A 23,324-nucleotide genomic window follows, 5' to 3' on the forward strand; every position below is an offset into this window, starting at 1 on the left:
GCTGGGCTGACCTAGGTATTGAGACGGAATTGTTCCAGGGGGTAAACTTCAAGAATCAGCATCTGAAGACAGTACATTCGCAGGGCTCAAAAACGGCTTACGATATAGGCTGTAACACTGAAAGGCAAAATTGCTGAAGACACAGGAACCAGGGCTAACATAAAACACACCACTAGAATTTTTTTTAATAATGAAATGTAAGAGTAAAGGTTTCTGGTGTATCATGGACCAGTCCTATTTTCTTTAAAAAAACAGTTTCTTAAATGGAAGACAGCAAATCTGAGTGGTATCTAAATGCTGTTGACTGCTAGATTTGCACTGACCCTCTGCTTTCCCAAATCCCCACCTTGCAAACCATACTTAGAAAGAAGCAAGCACTGAGAATACAGAGAAAAATAAGCAGTCTGAAGCTTGACACCTGCTTCAAAGCATGATATTTTCTGTATAGAAAAACAGATCTACACCAAACCTGAACCGTGAAAGACGAATTCATCATAGCTGGCTACATTTCATCTGCCTAGAGTGCCTACCAGATCAGTGTTTGTTCTGAGCAGGTGAAAGGCCTATTGAGATATCACTGTTTGCACTGCCTACTTGTCTCCTGACAAGGGTGGAGCACTGGAATAAGCAGGTCCTAGCTTGTTGGCACTACAATAAACTGAGAAATACTCATCCTACTCTGGTTCTTTCCAAAAAGTTGCAGTTGTGCCTTCCTGAGTTTCGAGTTCAGTGTTGTGGTGTCAAATGGCTCCCTGGGCAAAGATCTAGAATGGAACAGGACCTGAAACACGGCTTCAAGGAGGGAAATGCAAGGATATATAGGCTATATATGTGATGCTACTGGACAAAAAGGATACAATCTCAGTATGCCTGAAGTGGACATCATAAAAAAATGGATCCATGCAGGTAAAAACACCCAGCTGCAAATTAATACAATTCACTGACATTAACAGTGACATACTTTCAGCACAAGCCCCTATTTAAATAAGTACTAAGTTCACATTTAGTACCAAGACTGATAGTATGTCACCATATCAGCTTGCTTAGAACCCTTAATTAAGGGGACATACTACAACTTTTCCTTTAGTGATTTTCTCTCTGCTCCCTCCACAACCCCCGCACCCCACGCCTTCTACCTCCTTCCATCACACCCATAGGGAAAATAAAATCATGCTGCAACAGTTAAGCATCCTTCCAGTGTCACAGGCTTACATTTTCCAGTATGAATGAACACTGGCCTTATACTCATTTCTAAGGCTCATTTACAATACAGCTGGATCAGTTCTTTCCTAGTTCATTTGCTTTCAATAGGGGCTTCATTCTCAATTCAAATGACAAATCGCTCCAGCAGCCACACATACACATGGCTTCCTCAAGCCTGGCATTTTTTAGGTTTAATGAAGCCTTTTAAATGACTGTTGTTTAAATTACTGTGTTACAATATATACATGTTAATTACATTGGAAGACCTGTGCAAAGTAGACAAGCATTCAACTTTAATACATAAGTATTGTGGCCAAGGATGTTTTAGCTACTGATTAGAGTTCATACTTTTGATTCATTTCATCTTTCATGCATTTTTCTGGCAAAAAGCTTCTAATAACATGAACTAAAAGAACATAATCCCTTAAACATTAGGAATAATACCAACTCTGTTGACCTGAATCTGTTCCCTTCAACTTCCTTTATCTGAAAATTGGCACTCATGCTAAATGGACAACATAAATAACAGCATTTAGTGATTGGTGTTTGCCGGATAAGCTCCTCTACTTTTTCATATTACTCTAGGAGAACAGTATTTTTTAACTAATGAACTTTTTCAGATATTGCACCCTACTGAATACTTCTTGCTCATTTCAGGCTGCTATAATTCTTAATTTCAGAAGAAAGATGGCACAGTCATCTCAGTTTCTCAACAATACAACATCATAATCTGTACTTTATCTTTGCTAGACCTTAAAATTGTACAAAGGGCTTGTAAAACATTTATTACTATAAATAACATTGAGTGCAGAAGGGAGAACGCAAGAAGAATTAGGTTTGGAGTATGTTACAGATGTGCCTACATTTGTTATTAGCAAAGTGCATGCACACTGTGTGTTTAGTCAGGAAGCAAGAGTCCTTCTCCATTCTGTGACACTGGCAGACATGTAGAGGTGATGACTACCAATAAAGAGAACTTGTGATCTGGAGCAGCTCAAGGTGTGCACATGACGCAGCCAGCAACAAAGTCACATTCTTACTGCCTTTGCCTTTCCTCTCAGTTCTGCTGCTCTTTTATTCACGTGATCTTTTAAATTAACACAAGGTTCTCAACCTTTACACCACACCTTCCATAGCAGAAGCTTTAATCTCATTATTTTCCAGAAATCTTACGTTAACCCTGATTTTAAAAACTATGTCAGCATGAAAATTTTAAGGAAAAAAAAATCCAACACTGGAAAATGCAAGCCTGACCTAGTTCAACCTAATTTATACAAAGAAAAGATGCTTTGGCTCTCTACAACAGAAACTCTGTAATAAACAGAAATCATTTGACTACTACTAAAACACAGAAGATGATTAGCCTAATGACAGCAGTCAAGTTTTCCCCTATTCTATCAAATAATAATTTTCTTCAGGAATACAAGTCTGACTTTACCTACAAACCTCTTCTTTATTTCTCCATTTTGCTCCTCAAACTAAACAAGTACATCCTCAATGAAGAACAAAGGCAACAGGTATTTTTTTTATTTTCTTGATTAACTTATTATTTATCTTCCCAAGTTCAGGTTTGCATTTACATCAAGATGGCAGTTTTCCTAACACTGTGCCAAGTACTGTTGCCAGTTAAATTTATCTACTGATTTATAAGTTTTTATCACTCGCTAGATCTTTGGGTCCCAGAGCTGTACTTTGAGTTTCCTTTGCCCAAAGCAAGTGCAGAGTGAACCAACATACAATTAAGATGGGAAGTCAGGCAACAATCATCAAAAATTGATGTGAAGAGCACAACAGCTTCAGGAAGCAAAACCCAAAAGTTGTTAAGTGTCATGAGTTTGGTTTGTCACCACAGCCCATCCCTGGATGAGTCACAGTTACTCAAAACAAAGATCATTATAGTCACAAAGCATACATAATGAAGTTTTCTTGAACAACCAGGTGCACTTTAGCATTATTAGAGCAAAACCACCAAGTTACTGCATTCTATGAGCATAAGATCACTGAGGAATGCAGTAGATTTTATTCAAATATACCACATGTTCATGTATTTAAAAAACCCAGCCCCTTCTCAACTCACATCATCTCATATTTGCACCTACTTCTATGCAAGTTTGCAAACATTTTCAATTTATTAAAGGTGGGGAAAACCCCATACTTGACAGTCTCAGGTTGATTTTTTTTTTCTTAAAAATGTGCAGCAAACTGAAGACACGTTATTTTTGTCAAAACTGTTATGTTAGCATGCAAATTCAGCATGTCAAAAAGAAGAATGATTATGCTGAGTTGCATGGTTTGTTACATTCCTTCTTCCTGTTATAAACGAATTATGATGAATTAGGCTTGCAACAGTTAATGCAATTTCTCCTTTAACACAAAAATATAAGAGTTCATCATTGTTTAGAAAAATGCACTTTGAATGGATTGCTATAAGCTCTTCAGTTTCTAACTTCAGTATTTTGCCAATAATCTTTTCATGTGTTAATGCTTAACATTCCATTTAACTAAATCCAAATATCACTAAGGTTATAAGAACCAATTTAACCCATCTTTTCACTGTTATTTTTTACTGAGCTACAAGACATGGTCTTATTCACTACAAGGCCTAAGGCCTAAGCAGAACAACTTGTCAAACCTTTTCCCATAGGTTAAAGATATTCTGCCCACTGAAGGAGCAAACTCCAGAGCATCATAAAGGTCTCTACTACTTGACTGTCTGAGGAATACTTCCTTTGCAAAGTCTCCATAAAAGCCAATTTACATTATTCCTCACCTAATCAAAACAAATACAGTAGTCCTATTTCGCTTATTGTCTAAAATTACATTAGCAGTCTGAGGTTGGGAGCATCACTCTCCTGCCTTATTCATAACAGACACTTTTACAGATGATAGCCACCAGGTATGCCTTCCTAAGAAATGAGATTTCTACCACTGGTTTACTTTTTGAAGGAGACAAATTCCTCAAAATCTTGATAAAGTTAAGACACAAGTAGTAAAGACCTCAACACATTCTCATCAAGTACCAAAACAACACTTCATGTCATAATAAACAAGTTCTAGCCTTGAAACATTTCTAACAAAAGATACAGTTTGAGATAAAACATCAAGAGAAAAGAATAGGCTCCTGGAGATGTGAGAAGATAATTACCCCTTGACTAACTCATGACCCACAGCACTTATGCACGTACACATGCTGTCCACCAGGCTGGAGAACAATATGCTGTGAGCCTGGCACAAGGGAACAGAGCATTTCAGATTCAGAGAATGAAAACAAGTGCACAGAAACAGCCTGAGAAGGACAATCGCTGAGAGAGACAGGTTGCTCCCGTTAAAGGTATAGTAACCCAAAAATTCAGCTACAGCACCAGCCACATTCATGTATAATTTTTGACACATTGGCCAAAGCAGTTGAATCAGATGGGAAAGGATTATCACAATAAAATAGATGGCCTTGGTTTCAGCAGCATGAAGTTTGGAGAAAGCTGCAATCATCACCAGGCAGATTCTTAGGTATTTACATATCAAAAGAGTAGAACATCCATATCTTTTAAGTACTGATCAGGAACATGTGGGAAAAAAAATAGAGACAGCACTAAGAAAACCATGAATCTAGCACTTAATTTAACAGAAGTCTGCAAATTTATAAGCACTCACATATTTCATTGTGACTGGCAAAATTGTAGAGAAAATGTATTAGAGCATTTCAGATGATGCACAATGTAAGAGTAAACTTAGCTGGTTTTGATTTGTTTTACACTGACAGTGAACTAGCAATTTGTGTGTTTAGACAAGTCATAAACTCCTATCAGAAAAGAAAAGAAGTCTAACAGGCAACATGTTCGAAGTCTCAAGTTCTATCCATTTTTAACAGGCAAATTGGTTCTCTCTCCCTCTCAGAATCGGCAGACATGTGTAATAAAAGTCTCAAAGAAATCAGAGATCTTAATAAATTTGAAACTGCCTCCCCAATCTCCCTCTTCCACCCTGTTAATCTAAAGTACTTGGGCTGGGGGAACTTCAAAACAAATTTTATCCAGCAATTTGAAAAGTTAATGACAAATATTTGTTTTTCTGTGATTTCAAGTGTGTAACAAGTCACTAATAAATAATTACAATGCCTGTAATCTGTCTAGATTAGCTGTAGCACAGGAAAATTTGTATTTTAGCAAATTATCAGCTTTGTCTGTGCTTTATCACTGTTCTTAACCAAATTCTACTCTGCCAGTTTCATGCAAAAAGAGGTGCTTTTAATTTAGGCTTATTGGGTGTTCCACAAGTAAAATTCATATCTTGTATCCTACAAGGTTATCACAAGACAGTCACCTCAATTCAGTAAAACATGTCAGTGCAAAAAGAACTTTGTACTGTAACACTGCAATACCTTTAGTCAGCTCCCATTATTTGTGTAAGGTGAAATTCTACTTCTAGAACAAAGTCCAGATAAAGAGGCACTACAGCTAAACTTGTTTCCTCAGTCTCACATAGTCAAGGGGCTTTGCATCTACAGAATATGTCTTAAGTATCCAAACTTTAACAATCTAATTTCTCCCTCCAGCAGTGTTTCAGATCCTATTTTGGCCAGTATAGAACTCAAACATTTACTCCCAAATTACAATGGCAATAGTTTGCAGGGGCTTTCCAGACAAAACCTCCACAGAGGAATAGTGTGGGTGCAGAAAGAACAATCCAGAACCATACCAAGAAGCCTGACAGGGCAACCTTACTGAAGCTTTTCAATTCACTGGTACTCTACCAAATCCACACGCTCCCATGACTCTGCTAGAGATCACCATTCCCTGCACAACACCACACATACCCCTTTATGGCAGTCCCTGCAGCTCAGTGTCTCTCATGGTTTAAACTCAGACCTGGTTATCCAGCAGACCCTTCTGTCACTTTAGGCACAGAGCGAGACAGCCGAAGGCAACAGTGTCTTAGGCAATCTCTGGTAATCTTTTCTGCAGCAGTTTATCAGAGCCTCAAGTCTCCTGTCCAGATGGGGATAACAGACATTGTCGCCTCACTACCCAGACAGTATAACACCTCCAAAGATGCTTTGGGAGTAACACAAGAGGAGTAGCAAATGCCTAATAATTTTTAAAAAATCAGATATTAAATTGGAAACCTTCACTCATGAACACTAAAACCAACACTTCCCAGCTCTGGTCGGCATCATCCTTTAAGTTTCCCAGATCCAAGTTGATCTCCCTCACCCTGAAGCTGCAGCACAACAGCCCTGACTGTAAATGGATGCAGGCATGCATGTACACAAAGAAGCACCAGATGGCCTGGGAACTCTGTTTTCTTTTGCATTTTGAAAACAGGATTTATGCCACAAGCCATCAAAAGAACATAACTACTTAGTCATAAGAAAGAAAATCCTGAAGCAAAACTTTTTTCCTGAGGTTTTTCCCTCAAAAAAAAAAAAAAGAAAAAAAAAAGAAAAAAAAAAAAGAAGTATGTTTATTCAAATGTTTAAAATAGTTGTCATTCTAGTAGAAACCTGTCGTTCTAATGTAACTTGTGTACTTGGAAGTAAAAGCATATTTTCCACTGGAACACTTTGAGCATGATTCAGAGCCATCCATTTGTTCTTTCAAGACAAATAATCTTCCACCTGCTTCTTAAAAAGCATTGATTTAGATCATTCTCTTAAACAATGCTTCCTTCCATAAATGCAGTAATTTAATAGTAAACCTTAAAAGGTTAATTTGGAAAATGTAACCTGAAGTCAAATTCATCCATCGTCTACTTTCGACTTTCATAGAGACTAAACTAAAAATAATTGAGGTATTAGAAATGGCAAGATGAAATTTAATTGACATTTATTCACTATCAAGAATTACTGAATTTGTAGTAGCAAGACCCATTTCTGGAATATCTACAAATAGAGATCTACAATTAAACTCAGACCACTTGAATTTTATGGATCCCTGATAGATTAGGAATCCAGGCTCTGCTCAGTGCAGCAGTCATTTTCCCTGAACATAGTTTCCTTCCACCTCACCTGCAGCCAGCTTTAAAGGGATAAGGGACGCACTCCACCACAGGATATCCAGATCAAGTAATGACCCTAAGACCACCTTTTCAGTTCTGGTTCCATTTGAAACTCCACTGGTCAAGTCTAGACAAAAGGTGACTTTCTCTAAAATTCCTAGTGTCTTTCTAAATTCAGTATCAGCTTTGTTATTCTTATCAACTCTAGCTGAGAGTTAATTCTAGATTCTGAAAATAAAAACTAGAGACAGCTGGGTCCAGTCAGCAATGGATTAGATAACAGCAGCATAAATTATACCACTCATCATGATCTCAAGAAAATTGTCTCACAACACAGGTCTAACTTCTTCCTCCATAAAACTACACTGTTACTTGATTACAGCAATAAGAAACCTTAGATGAATTTCTGCGAGATCACTGACTTCGGACCAGATGAGTTCTTGCAGATCCAGCTCAAGCTATTTGCCAGAATTTCTGTCACTGAATGACTTGACTGCAGCAACCAAGCACTTATTTCTTCTCCACTTCAACTAACCTGTCTTCCTTTGGTGGGACAGACCAGAAGCACTCACATGACCAAACTATGAGAGCACCAACTACATGAATCAATCCATGCCTGAAGTGATTACTTAGAGCCTCACAGCCCAACTCAACAACACAGGCTGCTCCAGAACTTTCACTTTAAAGAGCTTCTGTGCCCTCTGGCTATTGTTTAGCCCTTCACTTATGCCATACTTTTAACAAATTTCTAACATTCAATGCTGAAAACGTGCTTTCCCCCCCCCCAGAATGAAACATCCCTGGGTCTGATTCCTGACCCAGCTTTCAGCACAGCCCCACAACCAGCTGAAAGGGCAGGTGTCAGTCTACAGCACCATGATGGGATGAGAAGCCAAGAACTGTTTCAAATTAAACTGACCACAAAACACCCATACTCTCAAAACACAGGTGCTGAGTCTGACAGAAGCAAGGAGAAGCATTCCTAAAATAGATGTGTGTAGTTCACAAGAGGCAGATTAAAAAAAAAAAAAATTAAACACTAAGAGAAAGGAGGAAAGCAGCCAGCAAGAAGCACTGTCAGTGCAACCCTGAAGTGTTCTACTCAGAGTCACAAGTTTTTCCTGGGAGGGAACAAATAAAATTACTCCTGCTGAACAAACTGGCATAGCAGCAGGGGATGATGGGTCTTGTTGGTTGTACATAGTGATTTGCAAATCCTAGGGATGCAGAACTGCATCAACACACTGTAGCTAAATTCAGTGAAACCACAAGTCACACAGAGAGGAACGTGAGTTTCCCTCACACTCACTAGGTCAAAGACAGTGCCCTGACTTTCAGCAGCACTGCAAGAACCCTGGTGTAACAACAGAAAAACAATGGACTGTGACCTCTTAGTGTAACGTTACAGCCAAGAAAACAAACAAGGGAACACTAGGTAAGAAGCAATGCCATTTCGTATAACACTCAGCAAAGCATTATAACTCAACATTGCTGTGCTCAGCTCAAACATTTGCACATTATTCACAAAGTCAGAAAAAAATATAAACATTATTTCTGAGCCTGAAAAGCATCAGTAAATAAATTTTAGTTTTATCTACTTAGACATAGACAAGACTAAGAGGTGGCATGTGTATGAATTTCACATACCTGCATGTGGAGAATATTTTTCCTTGTAGTTCCACGACTTTTTGTTGCCTGCCTGCTCAAGTGCCAAGACAGGGAATAACAGGGACCATAAAAATATCAGATACAGTAAAAGACCAATTATTACGGTGAAAAGTCCACATGCAACATGAATAAGTAACTGCTTCTCATTAAAGAATCTTAAAGACAGATAAACTAATGAGATCCAAGGAGAGCACCGATGGTAAAAAAGTGACAGGCTTAAAACATATTCTTGGAAGAAGTTCTAGAGCCTGATCAGGGAAGGGGAACAGATTAAGTATTCACAATGACCTTTCTGACCTGAAACAAACCTACAGTTCAGATCCTATTTATTTACAAACCATCCATAAGACTCTCTCCACTATAAAGAGTGATAGAAGAAATGATGTCTAGGAGAATAGTCAATTGACTTCCATTTAACATCATCCTAACAACCTCAACAAAAGATGTTAAAAGGAAGAAAAAATGGGATCCGAGACAGCTGGAACAGCTGATAACCACTAACGCAAAGTAAATTTTTTTAGCAAATGCAGTAGCTTGGTCGGAAGTGGTGGTGAAGTAGACAGGTTATTTGGGGTGAGCAGGGTGGAAACAAAGGCAGGCAATAATAATCAGTTAATTTTTTTCATATATTTCATTCTAATAATTCCCTTTGAAAAATAATTATTTGTAAAAACAAGAAGTTCTGTTAGTACGTGTAAGTTTGTATTCATTTAGTCAGGCCTTAAGAACAGTCTCCCTCCCTACTCCAGCACAAAAGGAAAATGTGCATCATAAATCCTAGCAACTTCAAACATAAATTCCATTTCTTACTGCTACAGGAACCAGCAGCCTCACAATGGCTTTTGAGATACAAAAGGCACTTTAAGGAACACCATAAATTCATTTAGATCTGAAACTAAAGCTGCAGGCTCGTCTGTGGTGCCATTTCTGCATTTATAACACATCCTTTAGCAGTAAAACCACCCCAAGTTTATTAGTACTATGGGTTATGTCCATGTACAAGACAGAAAGAGACGTATACTCCAAAGCATATATTTTCATAGTAGAACACAGAGTCATTAAGGCTGGAAAAGACCTCTGAGATCAAGTCCAAACACTACCTAACACTGCCAGGTCCACCACTAAAACACGTATCTAAGCATCACATCTACACGTTTTTTGAATACTTCCTAGGATGGTGATTCCACCACCTCCCCAGGCAGCCCATTACAATGCTTGACAACCCTTTCAGTGAAGAAATTTTCCCCGACATCTAACCATCTCCTGGCACAACTTGAGGCCATTTCCTCTTGCCCTGTCACTTGTTGCCCAGAAGAAGAGACTGACCCCCACCTGTCCACACCCTCCTTTCAGGCAGCAGCAGAGCAGTAAGGTCCCTCCTGAATCTCCCAGAACATCAACCCTACACCCAGCCTCCCACGCCCCGGTCTGCCTCTCAGGGAACTTCCACTACCATCTGTGCAGAGGCAGAACCCAAGTTTGGCATTTCACAGAAGATATTTTCCAAGCCAAGCAGACAACAGTCTCGGAAGCAGAGGAAGTGGTCACATTTTGTCCCTCCAGAACTGCACTGAATTCATGTTTTGCTTTCAGAGACATTTTTTCAGCACCACAAACTGGAGTTGGATCACACACAGTCAGTAAACTATCTGCTGTTCCCAGTGAGCACTTTCACATCATGCATAAGACAGAAAGGAAAGAACTTCATCCTCCACCTCACCTGTATCAGCTCTGCAATGCAGACAGACAACTGCACCATTTAAGTAACCAGTGCAAAAAATAGATGTAGTTCTTTAAGACTCAAAAGGAAAACTGGGGAAAAAGCTTCCTTCCCATATACAGGGTGTTGGAGTCTAATCCAAAACCTGTGCAAGGAAAGCAGGCAGTGCTTCTCAGAGAGCTGCTGTCCGTAGGGAGAGCTCCTCAGGCCTGAGGCTTTTCACAGGATCTGTATTTGCTGGCTCCCACAAGTCATTTAATGCCGCCCCAGTCTTGACAGCCTTATCTTGTTAATGAGGTTAGTGCATATGCATTAAAGAGGAATTAATATTCTTTATATGTTTCCCTATCTCTCTCACAACCTAACCAGTTTGCCCTGTAGTTTGCAAGAAACAACTTTTCCAAACACCTCACTGAAGATTTTGGTATTATGCAAAAGCTCTATCTGCCTTAAATTAAGAAGTTTTGATTTCAGTAAACAGTGCCTTACAGAGTGCAAAAGATATAAGGTTCATTTTGAGGGCTATCCTTCAAGCCAGCACTTGCACTGCAGATTTTCAGATTCTCAGCAGCTCCTGAAAGTCACAGCAAGCTCACACAGAGGTGTCACACAGAGGTTCTTCAGACTATTTTCTCCTCCTAGAAAGCTTCCAGCATGCAGCTTACTGAAACAGCTGGGAAAGTTCTCCCCTCCTGGCATTACACAAATGCTGAGAAACTGGCAGCTTTTACATGGAAAAATCTGCTTTCTGAAACAGAATTTGAATGAACAGTATTTTCTGTTTAAGAAAGAACGTATCTTTCTGCTTTGTTTGACAATTTTTCAAGATTCTGATCATACTGGAAATGCTGTCAGATGATCTGTTTTGCTCTGTCGAAGTGAGATTAAATTCCTCAAGAAGAAACCATTCTATCAGTTGCTAATACAATAACATGTAGGAGGATGAAATCATGGTCCACTTTCCTGACCAAAACAACGTTGTTCAAGCAAAACATTTGCTGAAACAGATGTACCTTTTTTTTTTACAAAATATGTTTTATGATTAAATCACAGACCAAAATATGCTGTGTGCTTAATGTGAAAATACATCAAAAATCCAAGCACATGAACTGTAAAATGAGAATATCTGCTGGCAAATTTCAATAGCAGCGAACAAAACCCACTTGTTTGTTTCACAGCACTGAATTTTTCTATTCCCACTCCCTTCTGAGAAATGCAGTCATCAACTTAGGCCTATTTTTTTGCTAATATACAGACAAATGCTCCAACTCATTCCTCATTTTTTCCGTCTTTAAAGTAAACATCTTTATTTTCTAAAGCCAGAAATGACACATCAAAAAAGTTTTACTGTAGGATAAATTTTAATGCATATAATGCATCAACATGCTACACAGAAAAAAAACCACCAATTATAAGTAATACCAACTAAAGAGGAGATGGCTCAGATAATTCAAGGGAAAACATGAAGGCAGTGGGTAAATAACCTCATCTTGTTTTCCATTATAACATTAAGAATACTGTATAAAATATTTGTTGTTGAGATTATTTCTTCACAGACTGACCTCAAAATATATTATATACCCTTCATGAACTAAACCCCTTCAGTGAAAAGAAAAATTCCTCTCCAAGTGCCTACTGTATGCAACAGTTTGAGTTTTGATGCCCCAATTTTGCTCACCGATTTTCACACCTAAAAACAGGGGGTTTGATTCTATAACTTTTGAAATATTTCACTGAACAGAGAAAAGCCAAATGTGAAATATCATCGTATGAGAAGGGGGGAATGAAGGGAGACAGAGCACACACACAGGCTGGTAACAGCTTAAGCAATCAGCGTAAAGGATAAAGGAAAAAGTGCTACAGTCAACATTTAATGGCTTCACTGGCCTCTGTAAAATGAATCAGGGGTCTCTGCTGTCTTAGTAAGCAAGTTCCCCCATTAAAAAGAAAATGAACCCATCAAAATAAACATCTAATTAACTGAAAGTCAAGAACAAAACTCCCGTGTGCTGCTGAGAGCTGCATGCAGAAAGAATAGCGCCAGAGAGATGCTGGGCGCACGTGGAGCGCCCTGCAGCTGGGTGTTCCCAGCCCCAGCTCACAGCGTGCCCTTGGCAGATGAGACCCGTGGGCCGACTCGAGACAGTGGGAGCGGGGCTGGAAATGCTCCTCCTCAGGGAAAGAGGATGCCAGCCACAAAGAAGAACATTTCCTGCCACCCTCTCTTCATTGCTGAACAGCAGGGAAAGAAACTAAATCAAACCCAGTAACATGAATCAGCAGGAAGAAGGAGGAAAAGAAATTAAGTCTTTTGCACAACAAAGTTATATTGTTACACTATTAAACCAGCTCGCTCCTCCCCAGAGCTACAGCAGGATGCCTGAATTCACATCCATTTCCATCGGCATCCCAAGACCAAAAAATGATAGAAAAGTGGATACTGCTCGCTGGAGTTTACACTTGCAGGGTGCTGCCCTTCCTAGCAATACGACCTACTTTGAAGAATACCACCACTCTTCACTTATTTGCTTAATTCAAAGAGATAACAGACTCATCATTCATCATCTCTCAAAGCAAAGCACTCATGGAAGGTTCATTATTCGGGAAGAATTTCTACTCAGTAAGTAGCTTGAATATAAAACCTCCACACTGGGGATCAGCATCTCTACTGAATAGTGATCTTTATTGCAACACAATGATTGCGCTGAACACTGGTGAGTTCAGACCTGCTTAGGAGAATGGAAGTTCTTGAGTTTGGTCTTTTTACATAAATGTAAGCTCTTCATTTAAAATCATACCATTTTCATAGATCCAGAAGCCACTAACAAGGTATGAAAGATTAGTTTAAATGACAGAAAGCAGCCTTGACCAATTCTGGATGGAAACAAGGGAGAAGAAGGAAAAAATTTCATAGGACTGCTTCTTTTCTCAGAAAACTTGGAAAATATTCACTTGCACAGCCAAAGCAGGTAACGATTGGACCTCATACCATCAAGAGAGATGTGATGCAGTTAGCCTGTTAATATTATTTATCAAAATTAAAGGAAGAATTTGTTCAGAATCTGGGATAATTTTAAAGCTTAACAAAGACAACTGAAATTGTTTATCAGCCAATACATAACCTGAAAGACCTCACTTAGTGAAATGCACACAATAGGAAACTTTAAACTTAAAAATGGGAAGCAGTATCCTTGTTTAGTCTCAGTTGAGGACAAAAAAGAAACAAGTGTTTTCTCAGTCAAGACTGCTAAATTACAAAAATCCTCTGAAGTCTACATTTTAGATGTATACATAACATACAAATAAAAATAATACATAGAATCAATTACTAGTGCTACAAAGAACTACTAAGGAAAGTATTATTTTCAAACAGCCACAAAATAATTAATCCTCATATAAATTATCCTTCAAAATAATGTTACAGTCTAGAATAATTTAATTACAGGTCACAATCCATAAATGGTAACACTGCTTTTCTAGCTGTGTATTTGATACCGCTATGTTCATATAAAGAGAAGTTCTTCAAAAGAAAGTACCACCATTCTCCATGTATTTATGAAGAGTTATTTGTAATATTTCACGAACATTAAACTGGCTCTTCTATTAGGATTTCCAGTCTCTTATCATACAAATTGTACCACAAATATTAAGATAATGAAATACAGAATAAACTCAATGTGTTTGTTAACGTACTTAAAGAAAAAAAGGGAAGGGAAAACAGACAACATTTGGTATTTGTTTGGATAAACTATCTGTGGTTCCATAACAACAAGGAAGGGAAACAATCTGAATCTGTACAGATCAAAACCAAACAGCCAACATAAATTAACTCTTAATATTTTTCATGCTTCATAGCAGGAGTCTGAGTCTGTAACTTCAACAAATATTTCAAAATAATCTCATCACAATATAGCTAATGGTCCAGGACACATTTAAATTGATGCATAGAAATAAATGGAAATAGTAAGTCAAATGAAGAGCAGATGGTCACTCTAAACACTTCATTACCCTCCAACCCTTTCACTTCTAATGCAGAAAAAATAAAAGAACATTTACCATAGTCTACATTAGAAAACAAGTACTAAAAGCCCCATGTTTTTCAAGTATTTAAAATACTAACCCAGAAACACGGTACATAATGCTAGCAGCTGTTGAGTTCACCCTTCTAGCAAAAAAGGAAACTATTTGTACTTATTCTTATCCTTCCATTTACTTTGCAAAGAGCCTAAAAACTCAATGATATGTATGTTCTCCCTTCTTCTCTCCACCTCCTGTCCACATCATTTGACTTTTCAGGCCCATTTTTGCTGTCCCATGTGAAACCATACATTTTTAAAGTATGGAGGTTCAACCTTTAATAATTGCACAGATTAGTGAAAAAAAACCCACAGACCAGTGTTTCCCTAATGCCAGCTCTACAAATGTTCACAACAAGCTGTCCTCAACCTGCACCATTTGTGCCCTGGCAGACAGGGCACTTAGGTGAGTCAAGCTGGCAGAATGAGCTGCAGAGCCAGCCACAGACTCATGGCCACAGCAGGGAAATTAAATTTTCCTGGGGAAGGAACAGGACTGAGGAGCGTTTCAAATTTCTGACAACTGCAGGAAAACACAGAAATTTTCTAAACTAGAAACACGAGAACTAGGATAGAGAGCTATGCTCAAGCCCCAAACCAGAAGGAAGCAGTCCTCTAATGCTCTTTAAATTGCCTTCCAGAAGAGAACCCTCACAGCTTGTGTAGCTAGCTGCTCCTGGGAGGAAAATAAAACTACTTTTACAGACTGGGAAAACAAGAGTCAAGTAAAGGAAAACTCACAGAACTAAAAGAAATCTGCTCTTATTAAGAAGAAAATTCATTAGGTATCATGCTAGTAATACAGATATCCACACAGAAAACATATAGATAATTGCTCAAGGAGAAGATTGCAAATGAAAAGGGAGAGTTTAAATGGTTGAGAATTTAATAACAGAAGCCCTGAACTGCAAAATGGACTTAGGCTTGAAGAAGGTGATACACTAAACAAGGCCTCTCAGAGAGAGTTACATAAAAAAGGTATTTACAGAGGCATTACAAACAGGAGCACAAGGAAGTGCATGAGGACAAAGCCTGTGCAGAGAAGCAGGAGTAGAGATAGCCATCCCCTTTGTTTCAGGAAAAAAAAAACAGATGAACAATACATCCTGTACTTTATATATAGTTATAATGTTATTTATATAGTCTTCAGCTTTTTTCTTCCTGTACCATCTTCTGCAATCCAAACAAAACTAGTGCTCTGCTTGCTCTTACACATGTACTGAACTTCCAAAGTCTCTTTGCTCCTATTTCTTACCTCATAGGAACTTTTTACATGTTCCAGATGCTCTTTTTAGATGCCCAGATGTTCTTTTTCCTCCTCAGGACTCCTACTGAGAGCCTGAAGCTTCAGACTTGCCACCCAGAACTATAGAAAAGAACCACTAGAACATATTAGTACACTGTTGACAAAGAAGTTCTGTATTGTCAAACTGTTCTGTAAGTTTCCTTCGTATAGACCCTCTCCCTTCAAATCCATCGTGGTCTTCAAAGTTTCTCCAATGTTTGCTATCAGATAGGTAATCCTGTTGCAAACATTTGCTATGAAATCATTTTTGGGCTAATAAACAAGACCCATACTGACATTTCACATGATTACTCTCCTCAGCATAGCTACCTTCCAGTCCACTGCAAAAAGGCTTCTGAACAAATCATACAACAGCCTTATCTTCTCCCCACCCCTCCAAACACATAAGCTCTCCATCAGAGAATTAATACCAGGTGCTCTTGCTTTTGCATTACACTGCTCTCATCAGTGGCTTTCTCCCCCTCCCTGGTTGTCAACTCTTTGCAGCAGCACTCCTGTCATCCTGTCTATCTGTATTACACTGAAAAATTGTATTGGTTTTCATTAAGAACTAATGGAACTCACAAGCAGAATTTCTCTTACATATGCCAAAACAAAACGCTGCTTTTTGTCTCCTTTTTCTACTATGTACTCTCTTTTCTACTATGTTTCTTTTATCTGCTGTAGATTTATTGGGGATGTTTGGCAAGCACATCAAGGGCCAAAAATTACCCTCTTCTCTCTCAAGGGCCTAATCTCAGGCATTTCTGAAGCATGGCTGCAGTCATGTGTGCACACCCCATCTCATTTTTCTCTCTCTGGGGCTGTGCATGTTCCTGATTCTGTATGTGACTGTTCTATGAATGCCTTTCACACACCTTCAGTACACACTGCAGCAATGCATCAGGGCATATGGAACAGGGATAACATAATTAAAGGTTATTACCAGCAGACAACACACTGAGTTCTAGATACAGCTGCTTAATCAGAGCTCTAAGGTACTCAAAAGGCATTTCAGCGTGAACTGAAGAAGCAAAAATATCCAACCTCTTCTTCCAGCAGAGCCTGATCAGTTTATGAAGGAAATTACTGGTGCTGGTGCTCACAGGAGCTCATGAACGGGAGAGGCCTTTCCCTTTCCAGTGTTGCAAATATGCTTTTAACATTTTCCAGTAAGTATTCTAATTTTATGTTCTTGAAAGGTAACTTCTGCACAAAGAAGGCATATTACCAATTTTATAAGTGATAAAAGCTTTAAAAAATTTATTTTAAAATCCCATTACCCATGTAATGTAATATATCTGTCAGAGGGGGGTGTATGTGTGTGTAACTCCTTAGGAAACTCCAGAGCAGGACCTGAATCCAAGTATCTACATGCATATCAGAGCATGTTTCTAGAGATAACATTCATGAAACATTATTTGGAAGTCATATGTGATATCAAAGAAAGAAAAATTAGTTGCACTTCTCTCCTGATATTTATAACTTCATCAAGTCAAATACACTAATCAATAAAACTGAGATGACTGCTCAAGAGTTAATTTAACATTTATATCTGATGTAAGCATAGAGGCCAGACAGCAATTTTTGCTATGTTCATGTTACCCCAATAAGAATACAACACATAGCAGATCAGAGATTAGAAAACAGTATTGAAGAACATTTACTATTCCTATCCTGAAGTGTTTCCATAGCAGCCAAAACAATTATTAAAACAGATACACCAAAAGGATGGCAAAGAAATAATATAAAAGCCATTCATTTGAAAATAATTCACAGATTTGAAGAGTTATATTTGAGCTGTTGATTAATTTAATCCTTAAACATTACATACTTTCTAATACATCACACAAGTCTTTGTCTTCACAGCAGCAGAGGAATTTATGAGAGCAAGAAGATTTTTATAAAGAAGTATTTATAACAGACAACACGCTGACTGCTGTGGATTCACATCACAGAAAACGTAAGATATCTCAGATCTGCTTTGCAGGATGAAGATTTTCTTAGTGGAGGAAGCTTACCATTTGCTTCTTCTTTTATCCCACTTAAGACTACAGAAAGCCAAGAACACTCTACACATTCTCCTCCTGCCCTCCCACAATTTATCAGAAAATACCATTTTCAACGGCATTAAGCAACATTAATTCCTGCTACACTTGACAGTCCCACTGAATAGCCATCTTTCATATCTGCCCTTTAAGCTTTCGTAAGATGCACCTAATTAAAAATCAAAGGCTCAGTTTTTAGAAATGTCAGCTATCGTGCCTTAGAGTTAAGAAAAATTTGGCTTTTTGGCTTTATCTGAGAGCCATCTATGTATTAACTAGCAGGCACCATCACTGCTGCCTAAATGTCAATGCTCTCTCCTTGCATTCTTTCTGTAAGAACACAGCATCACCTACAACCAGTTTTTCTTTCATTAAAGTCACGAGTCCTCCAGAAAAACAGAGGCAGGATTGTTTTGGCAACAATGAGCAAGTGGCCTTCCATCTACCTACGACCAAGTCACAAGCTCTGACCAGCTAACAGCCTCCAGTGTAAGTGAGAACGGAACACAAAAGATACTACACAGGTTCCCAATGATAAAAGGAAATACACAGACAGATATGTGTGAGGAAGGAGGGATGGTTTCTAATGGAAGCGTTTTTTTCTCATTGCATCAGTTCTCATCACTGGATTTCAGATGTGCAGACACGTGGTGTCAGGTCAAGAAGAAGTAATGACACCATTTATGTTCCCCTTCCCATGGGCAATCACCCCACAGCAATGGAACTGGTCAACTGCCACTCACTCCGGTACAACAGATCCAACCTTAATAGCATCTCACATTCAATACAGGGCCCTGAGGAGCTCATGGGTTTAAAAAGCCATCCAGTGCATTATTCTGTTTAGAAAGAATACTTTTGAAGTACGTGATTCTTGCCTTAAGAGTGAAGAAAAAAGCCAGCATCATTAAGCAATCCTTGAAATTTCATGCAAGAAGCTGAGTATAGAACCCATTATCCAGGGGTATCTGCAGTGCTCAGAATAATCTTATGTTGACATTTGTGTGGGGGCAGCTGGGTACAAAACAAGTTTGTGAAAGCCAGAGAACACCTACAAATGAAAGGGTACACAGCACGTAGAAGGGCAGGCTTGCAGATGGGGTAGTCCAAGGGCAGAGCACATGCAGTAAAAGGAATAAAGTGCAAATGCTCCAGCAGAAAGAGGGTGTGGGAGCACCGATAAAGAAGGAAGATTACTCCAGTTCACTACTGCTATACAGCCTAGAGAAGAATGAGCTAAGGAAGAACTTGGAGATCAGGGTAGATCTCTGCTTCTCTTGCCACCATGAACTAACAGAAGTTTGCAAGACATGTACTTTCTGATACAGACACTACCACACAAATTATAACATCAACCACAAAGACAGTTCTCAATTTACTGATGTAGGATTTATTTTTCCAACAGCCCCCACCTATAAGAAAACACTGCAGCAGAACATGATACATTTACCTTAGACAAAAGTTTCAGGGTTTCAGTTTAATTGGAATATTAAAAAAAAAAGGAAACAATAACTAAAAAAAAGAATCTTTTTCTTCTGTGTACATAGCTAGTTTTCCTCCAGTCATGTCTTTTCTGTCATTCCTCCACACAAGCAAATAAACCCCGTAGTCTTTGAAATCCAATAAACCTTTCAATTACTTCTAAACAAAGTCTTAGAGATAGCCTAAAAAGTTGTAGTTGCAAGAGTATTGTGCTCTAATATCAACAAGCTCCTTTTTCAACTAGAAAGGCAAGAGGGGTGCAATGTCAGCATGAAGAGCACATTTTATAGATACCAGTATCTCCTGAAATAAGTGCTTGCAAACACAATCAGCAGCACAGTGAAATCCTCTGCAATCATTTCTCTACTTGACTTTATGAGTATGCTGCTCATTGGTGATGAAGCCCATACTCCTTCCCTCCTTTTGATAAAATTTGAGCTGACATGAAAGAAAGCAGCATACACTTTTTTTTGAGATGCTACTCAATTCATTCAGCTTAACCAGTCCCACATACCTCAGCTTCTGAGTATTCAAGCATGTTCTGTTTCATGCCCTATTCCCATAAAATCTAGACCTGCAAAGCTCAGAGAAACTTCACTGATCAAATTCTATAAACAGTGCAATGCTTTTTTCAGTTTTTCTAACTCTCAGTGTGGGTGTCACTTTCAGTTAAAGAAAGGAAAAAAACATGAGGAACAGACATGTAATTCAACAGAACAGTTTTTAATTCTCAAAACACTGACAGCTATTACATGCTCCAAAGTCCTTCATCAGTCTAGGGATTTAGGTGAAAAAAAAAAGAAGCCAACTTCTTACTCTTGTCTTTGGACAGCTGAGCTACAACCACCACATGTGCAGCTCACATTCTGAGAGCACTGGCAAGTCTAAGCTTCATTTGGAGGTCAGTTCAAGCACGAATGCTCCACAGCTTCTTTACAGGGCCAAGTAGATATGTCCATATGTTTTCAGCACTCAAGAACTGTGAGCGTCATTACCTCATTTTCTGATCCTACAAATCCTCAGACCATCTTAAACGGGCTCTACAGCAAAATCTGACCTTTGACAAATCAGAGTATAACCTTAAACAAAATATTTACTAAGCTTATTGACATAGACGTCTATAAGTAAACCCTTAGCACACTGATAACAATCATCAACTCTACTTTATAAAAATTTGCGCTGAGATGCTAGGAGGAGTGCAGCAAGTTGAGAAGGAGATGTGAGGAGAGGAAATATATTAGCATTTCAAATATCTAGAAATGTGCGATGTAGTCTGTAGGCAAGGGAGGCCTGATAGTGCTGCAGCAAGTATCTCTAGGTGGCTCCGTTCACATACTTGTAAGAGTCTTACTCAATCTCTTCTGTTTCTTTCAAGCAGAAACAACAGGGTTGCCAAATTCCATGTTTTAGTGAAATGATGCCAATATATACAGATGACAGCTAGTATGAAAGGCACCTAACAAGTGTCTAAAGGTACTATGAAAAAACCTTCTCTTTTATATGGCTGGAGATTAAAGCAGTGCACAATTTCTGAGGTTGTTGCACTCACTATTACTAAGTTCTCCCACCTGTTTTTGGAGACCAAGATTAATGGCTAGTGACTATTTAGCCTGAAATGGAAAGAACATTAAATGTTTTTCAAACATAATAAACTTCCATACTATTTCATGGGAAACTTGGGTTTCAAGCGGGAGGGAAAAGGTCAGCAAAAAAGGATGGGTGGTGAGTACTTAGCAGCTGTGAGAAATGAAAAAAACAAAACTGAAAATTACCGATACACACCGTGCAGCTGCGTTTAAGAGAGGTAAAAGGACACACAACGGGCTTTGGGGATAGTGAAACACCTACAAACACGGCCCAACCTCAGAGAACAGGCACAAACAACACACGCACAGCCCCGCAGGCCAGCACCGTCCCTTCCTCATTCCTCCTGCACAACGGCGGGATGGGAGAAAGTTCAGCGCCGGCACCGTCCACGCACCCGCGGGCCGGGTCGGGCTGCACCCCCGGAGCCGCCCGGGCTCACCCCTGACCCCGGCCCCCACGGGACGGGCGGAGAGAGCGCCTCGGGCATCCCGGAGGAACCTTCACCCGGCCCCGGCAGCGGGGACGGCGGGAACCAAGAACTAAGGAGAAGAAGGAGGCGGCGACCCCCCGGAGACCCCACCGCGGCGGGGGCAGCGCGGCCGCGCCTCGCTCTCCCCGCGGCGCCACAGGTGCTGCGGGGCTGGGGGCTGCAAGCCGCAGGGCAGCGAGGCCAAAGGCACCGCCGCCCCGCAGAGGCTCCGTTCTCCCCCGCCTGGCACACCGGGATGCCCCCCCTGGCCGGCGGTGTCGTCGAGCGGCCTCAGCGGGCAGCCCCCCCGCACCAGCCGGGGAAAGGCACAGGTAGCGCCCGCACCGCGGGGACGGCCCCTCCCGGCGGGAGAGGCGCCGCGAAAGGCAGCGCTGCAAGGGGCTGTTTTCGGCTGCGCAGGGGAGGAGGAGAGCGGGTGCCCACCTCCCCGGGGAGAGGGAAGAAGGGCGCAGACGGCTCCCGCCGGCAGGACGGGGGCGGGCGGCGGTCATTGCGGGGAGGCGCGCCGCGCACCTGGCAGCAGGTGCATGCAGGCGGAGACGGCGGCGAGGGCGCCCGCGGAGGGAAGGACGAAACTAGCGAGGCTTTCCCGGCGAACGGCGCCTGTTGTGCGGCCGGGGGGGGGCACTCGCAGGTGCGTGTCGCCAGGGAAGGGGGGACGATGCGGAGGAGGGGAGAGGGTAGCTGCGGGCGCCGTTTTGCAAGCGGCGGAGGTAAGCGCACGCTACTCACCGGCAGCTCCACGCTGACTTCGGTCCCGTCCAGGAGAAGGACGCGGCACTGCAGCACCGGCTTGCTGCCGCCGGCCGCCGGGATGTGGACGGGCGCTCCGGCGCTGTGCACGACCCCTCCGGGGAGCGGCGAGGAGGGGAAGGTTCCCGAGCCGACGGCGGCGGCGGCCGCTCCTCGCAGCCCCCCGTCCCGCTCGTCCCCCTCGCCGCCGAGCCCACCTCGCCCGGCTCCGCGCCCGGCTCCTCGCCCGTAGCGCTGCATCGACCGCCGGCCAAAGGTCCTGCGCAGGAACCGCAGCATCCTGGGGGCGCCCTGCCCGGCCGCTCACACCCCCGAGCCCGCAGCTCCGCGCCCGGCCCCGCGGCGCCTCCCAGAGCAACGCAGCAGCGCCGCCCGCCGGGAGCCAGCCCGCGCCGGGCGCCGGCCCGCGCCGCCCCGCCGCCCGCTCCGCCCTCTGCAGCGCCGCCCGGCAGCGGCACGGCGGGGCGGGGCGGGGCGGGACGCGGCCCCTCCCGCCGCCGCACACCGGGGTGTGCGACCGGCGCGGCGGGCAGGGGGAGCTGCTGAGGCGGGCAGCCACCTGCGGGGGAGGCCGGGGCGAGCCCCCGTAGTTCGGCTGGACGGGAGCCGAGCCGCGCCGCGCTGCTCCTCTCCTCCAGAAACAGCCCCGGCTCCTCGGGCGCTAGGGCGGTGTCTGCGCCACGGCAGCCCCTCGCCACCGCCCCCGGGCCGGGGAGAGGAGAGAAGCGGCGGGGGCGCGGAGCCTCTTTCCCCGGCCGAGCTTGCCGGGCGGCCCCTGCTGCGCGCCGAGCTCTCCGCGCTGCCCCCGCCCCGCGTCCCTCCCGCGCCCGTCTGCCGCTTCCGCCCCTTCGGACGGGCGGGAGAGGGGACGGGGGAAGTTATTTGGAAATAAAGAAAGACAAGGGGGGATGGAGAACTGAGCGCAGGCAGAAGGACGGGTCTCGCCTGTGTTGGAGGTGGCCGAAGCGGCGGATCTCACCTGGAGAAGGAGGAGGAGGAGGGCATCGCACCGCCTCTCCCG

The 23,324-nt window shown here is 41.8% G+C and overlaps 1 protein-coding gene across 3 annotated transcripts in view; it reads right to left on the reverse strand.

Moving 5' to 3' along the window:
• Positions 1-22,606, reverse strand: part of EPB41L4B (erythrocyte membrane protein band 4.1 like 4B) — a 163,854-nt gene extending 141,248 nt beyond the window's left edge. For all 3 annotated transcript variants that reach the window (XM_053992285.1, XM_053992277.1, XM_053992292.1), the window contains exon 1: positions 22,283-22,606. In XM_053992285.1, coding sequence (XP_053848260.1) covers positions 22,283-22,582 — 300 coding nt within the window. In that variant the 5' untranslated portion in view covers positions 22,583-22,606. The remainder of the gene's footprint in view (positions 1-22,282) is intronic.
• Positions 22,607-23,324: the final 718 nt, after the last annotated feature.

This window comes from Vidua macroura, chromosome 1 (assembly GCF_024509145.1).
Source record: "Vidua macroura isolate BioBank_ID:100142 chromosome 1, ASM2450914v1, whole genome shotgun sequence".
Lineage (NCBI taxonomy): Eukaryota > Metazoa > Chordata > Aves > Passeriformes > Viduidae > Vidua > Vidua macroura.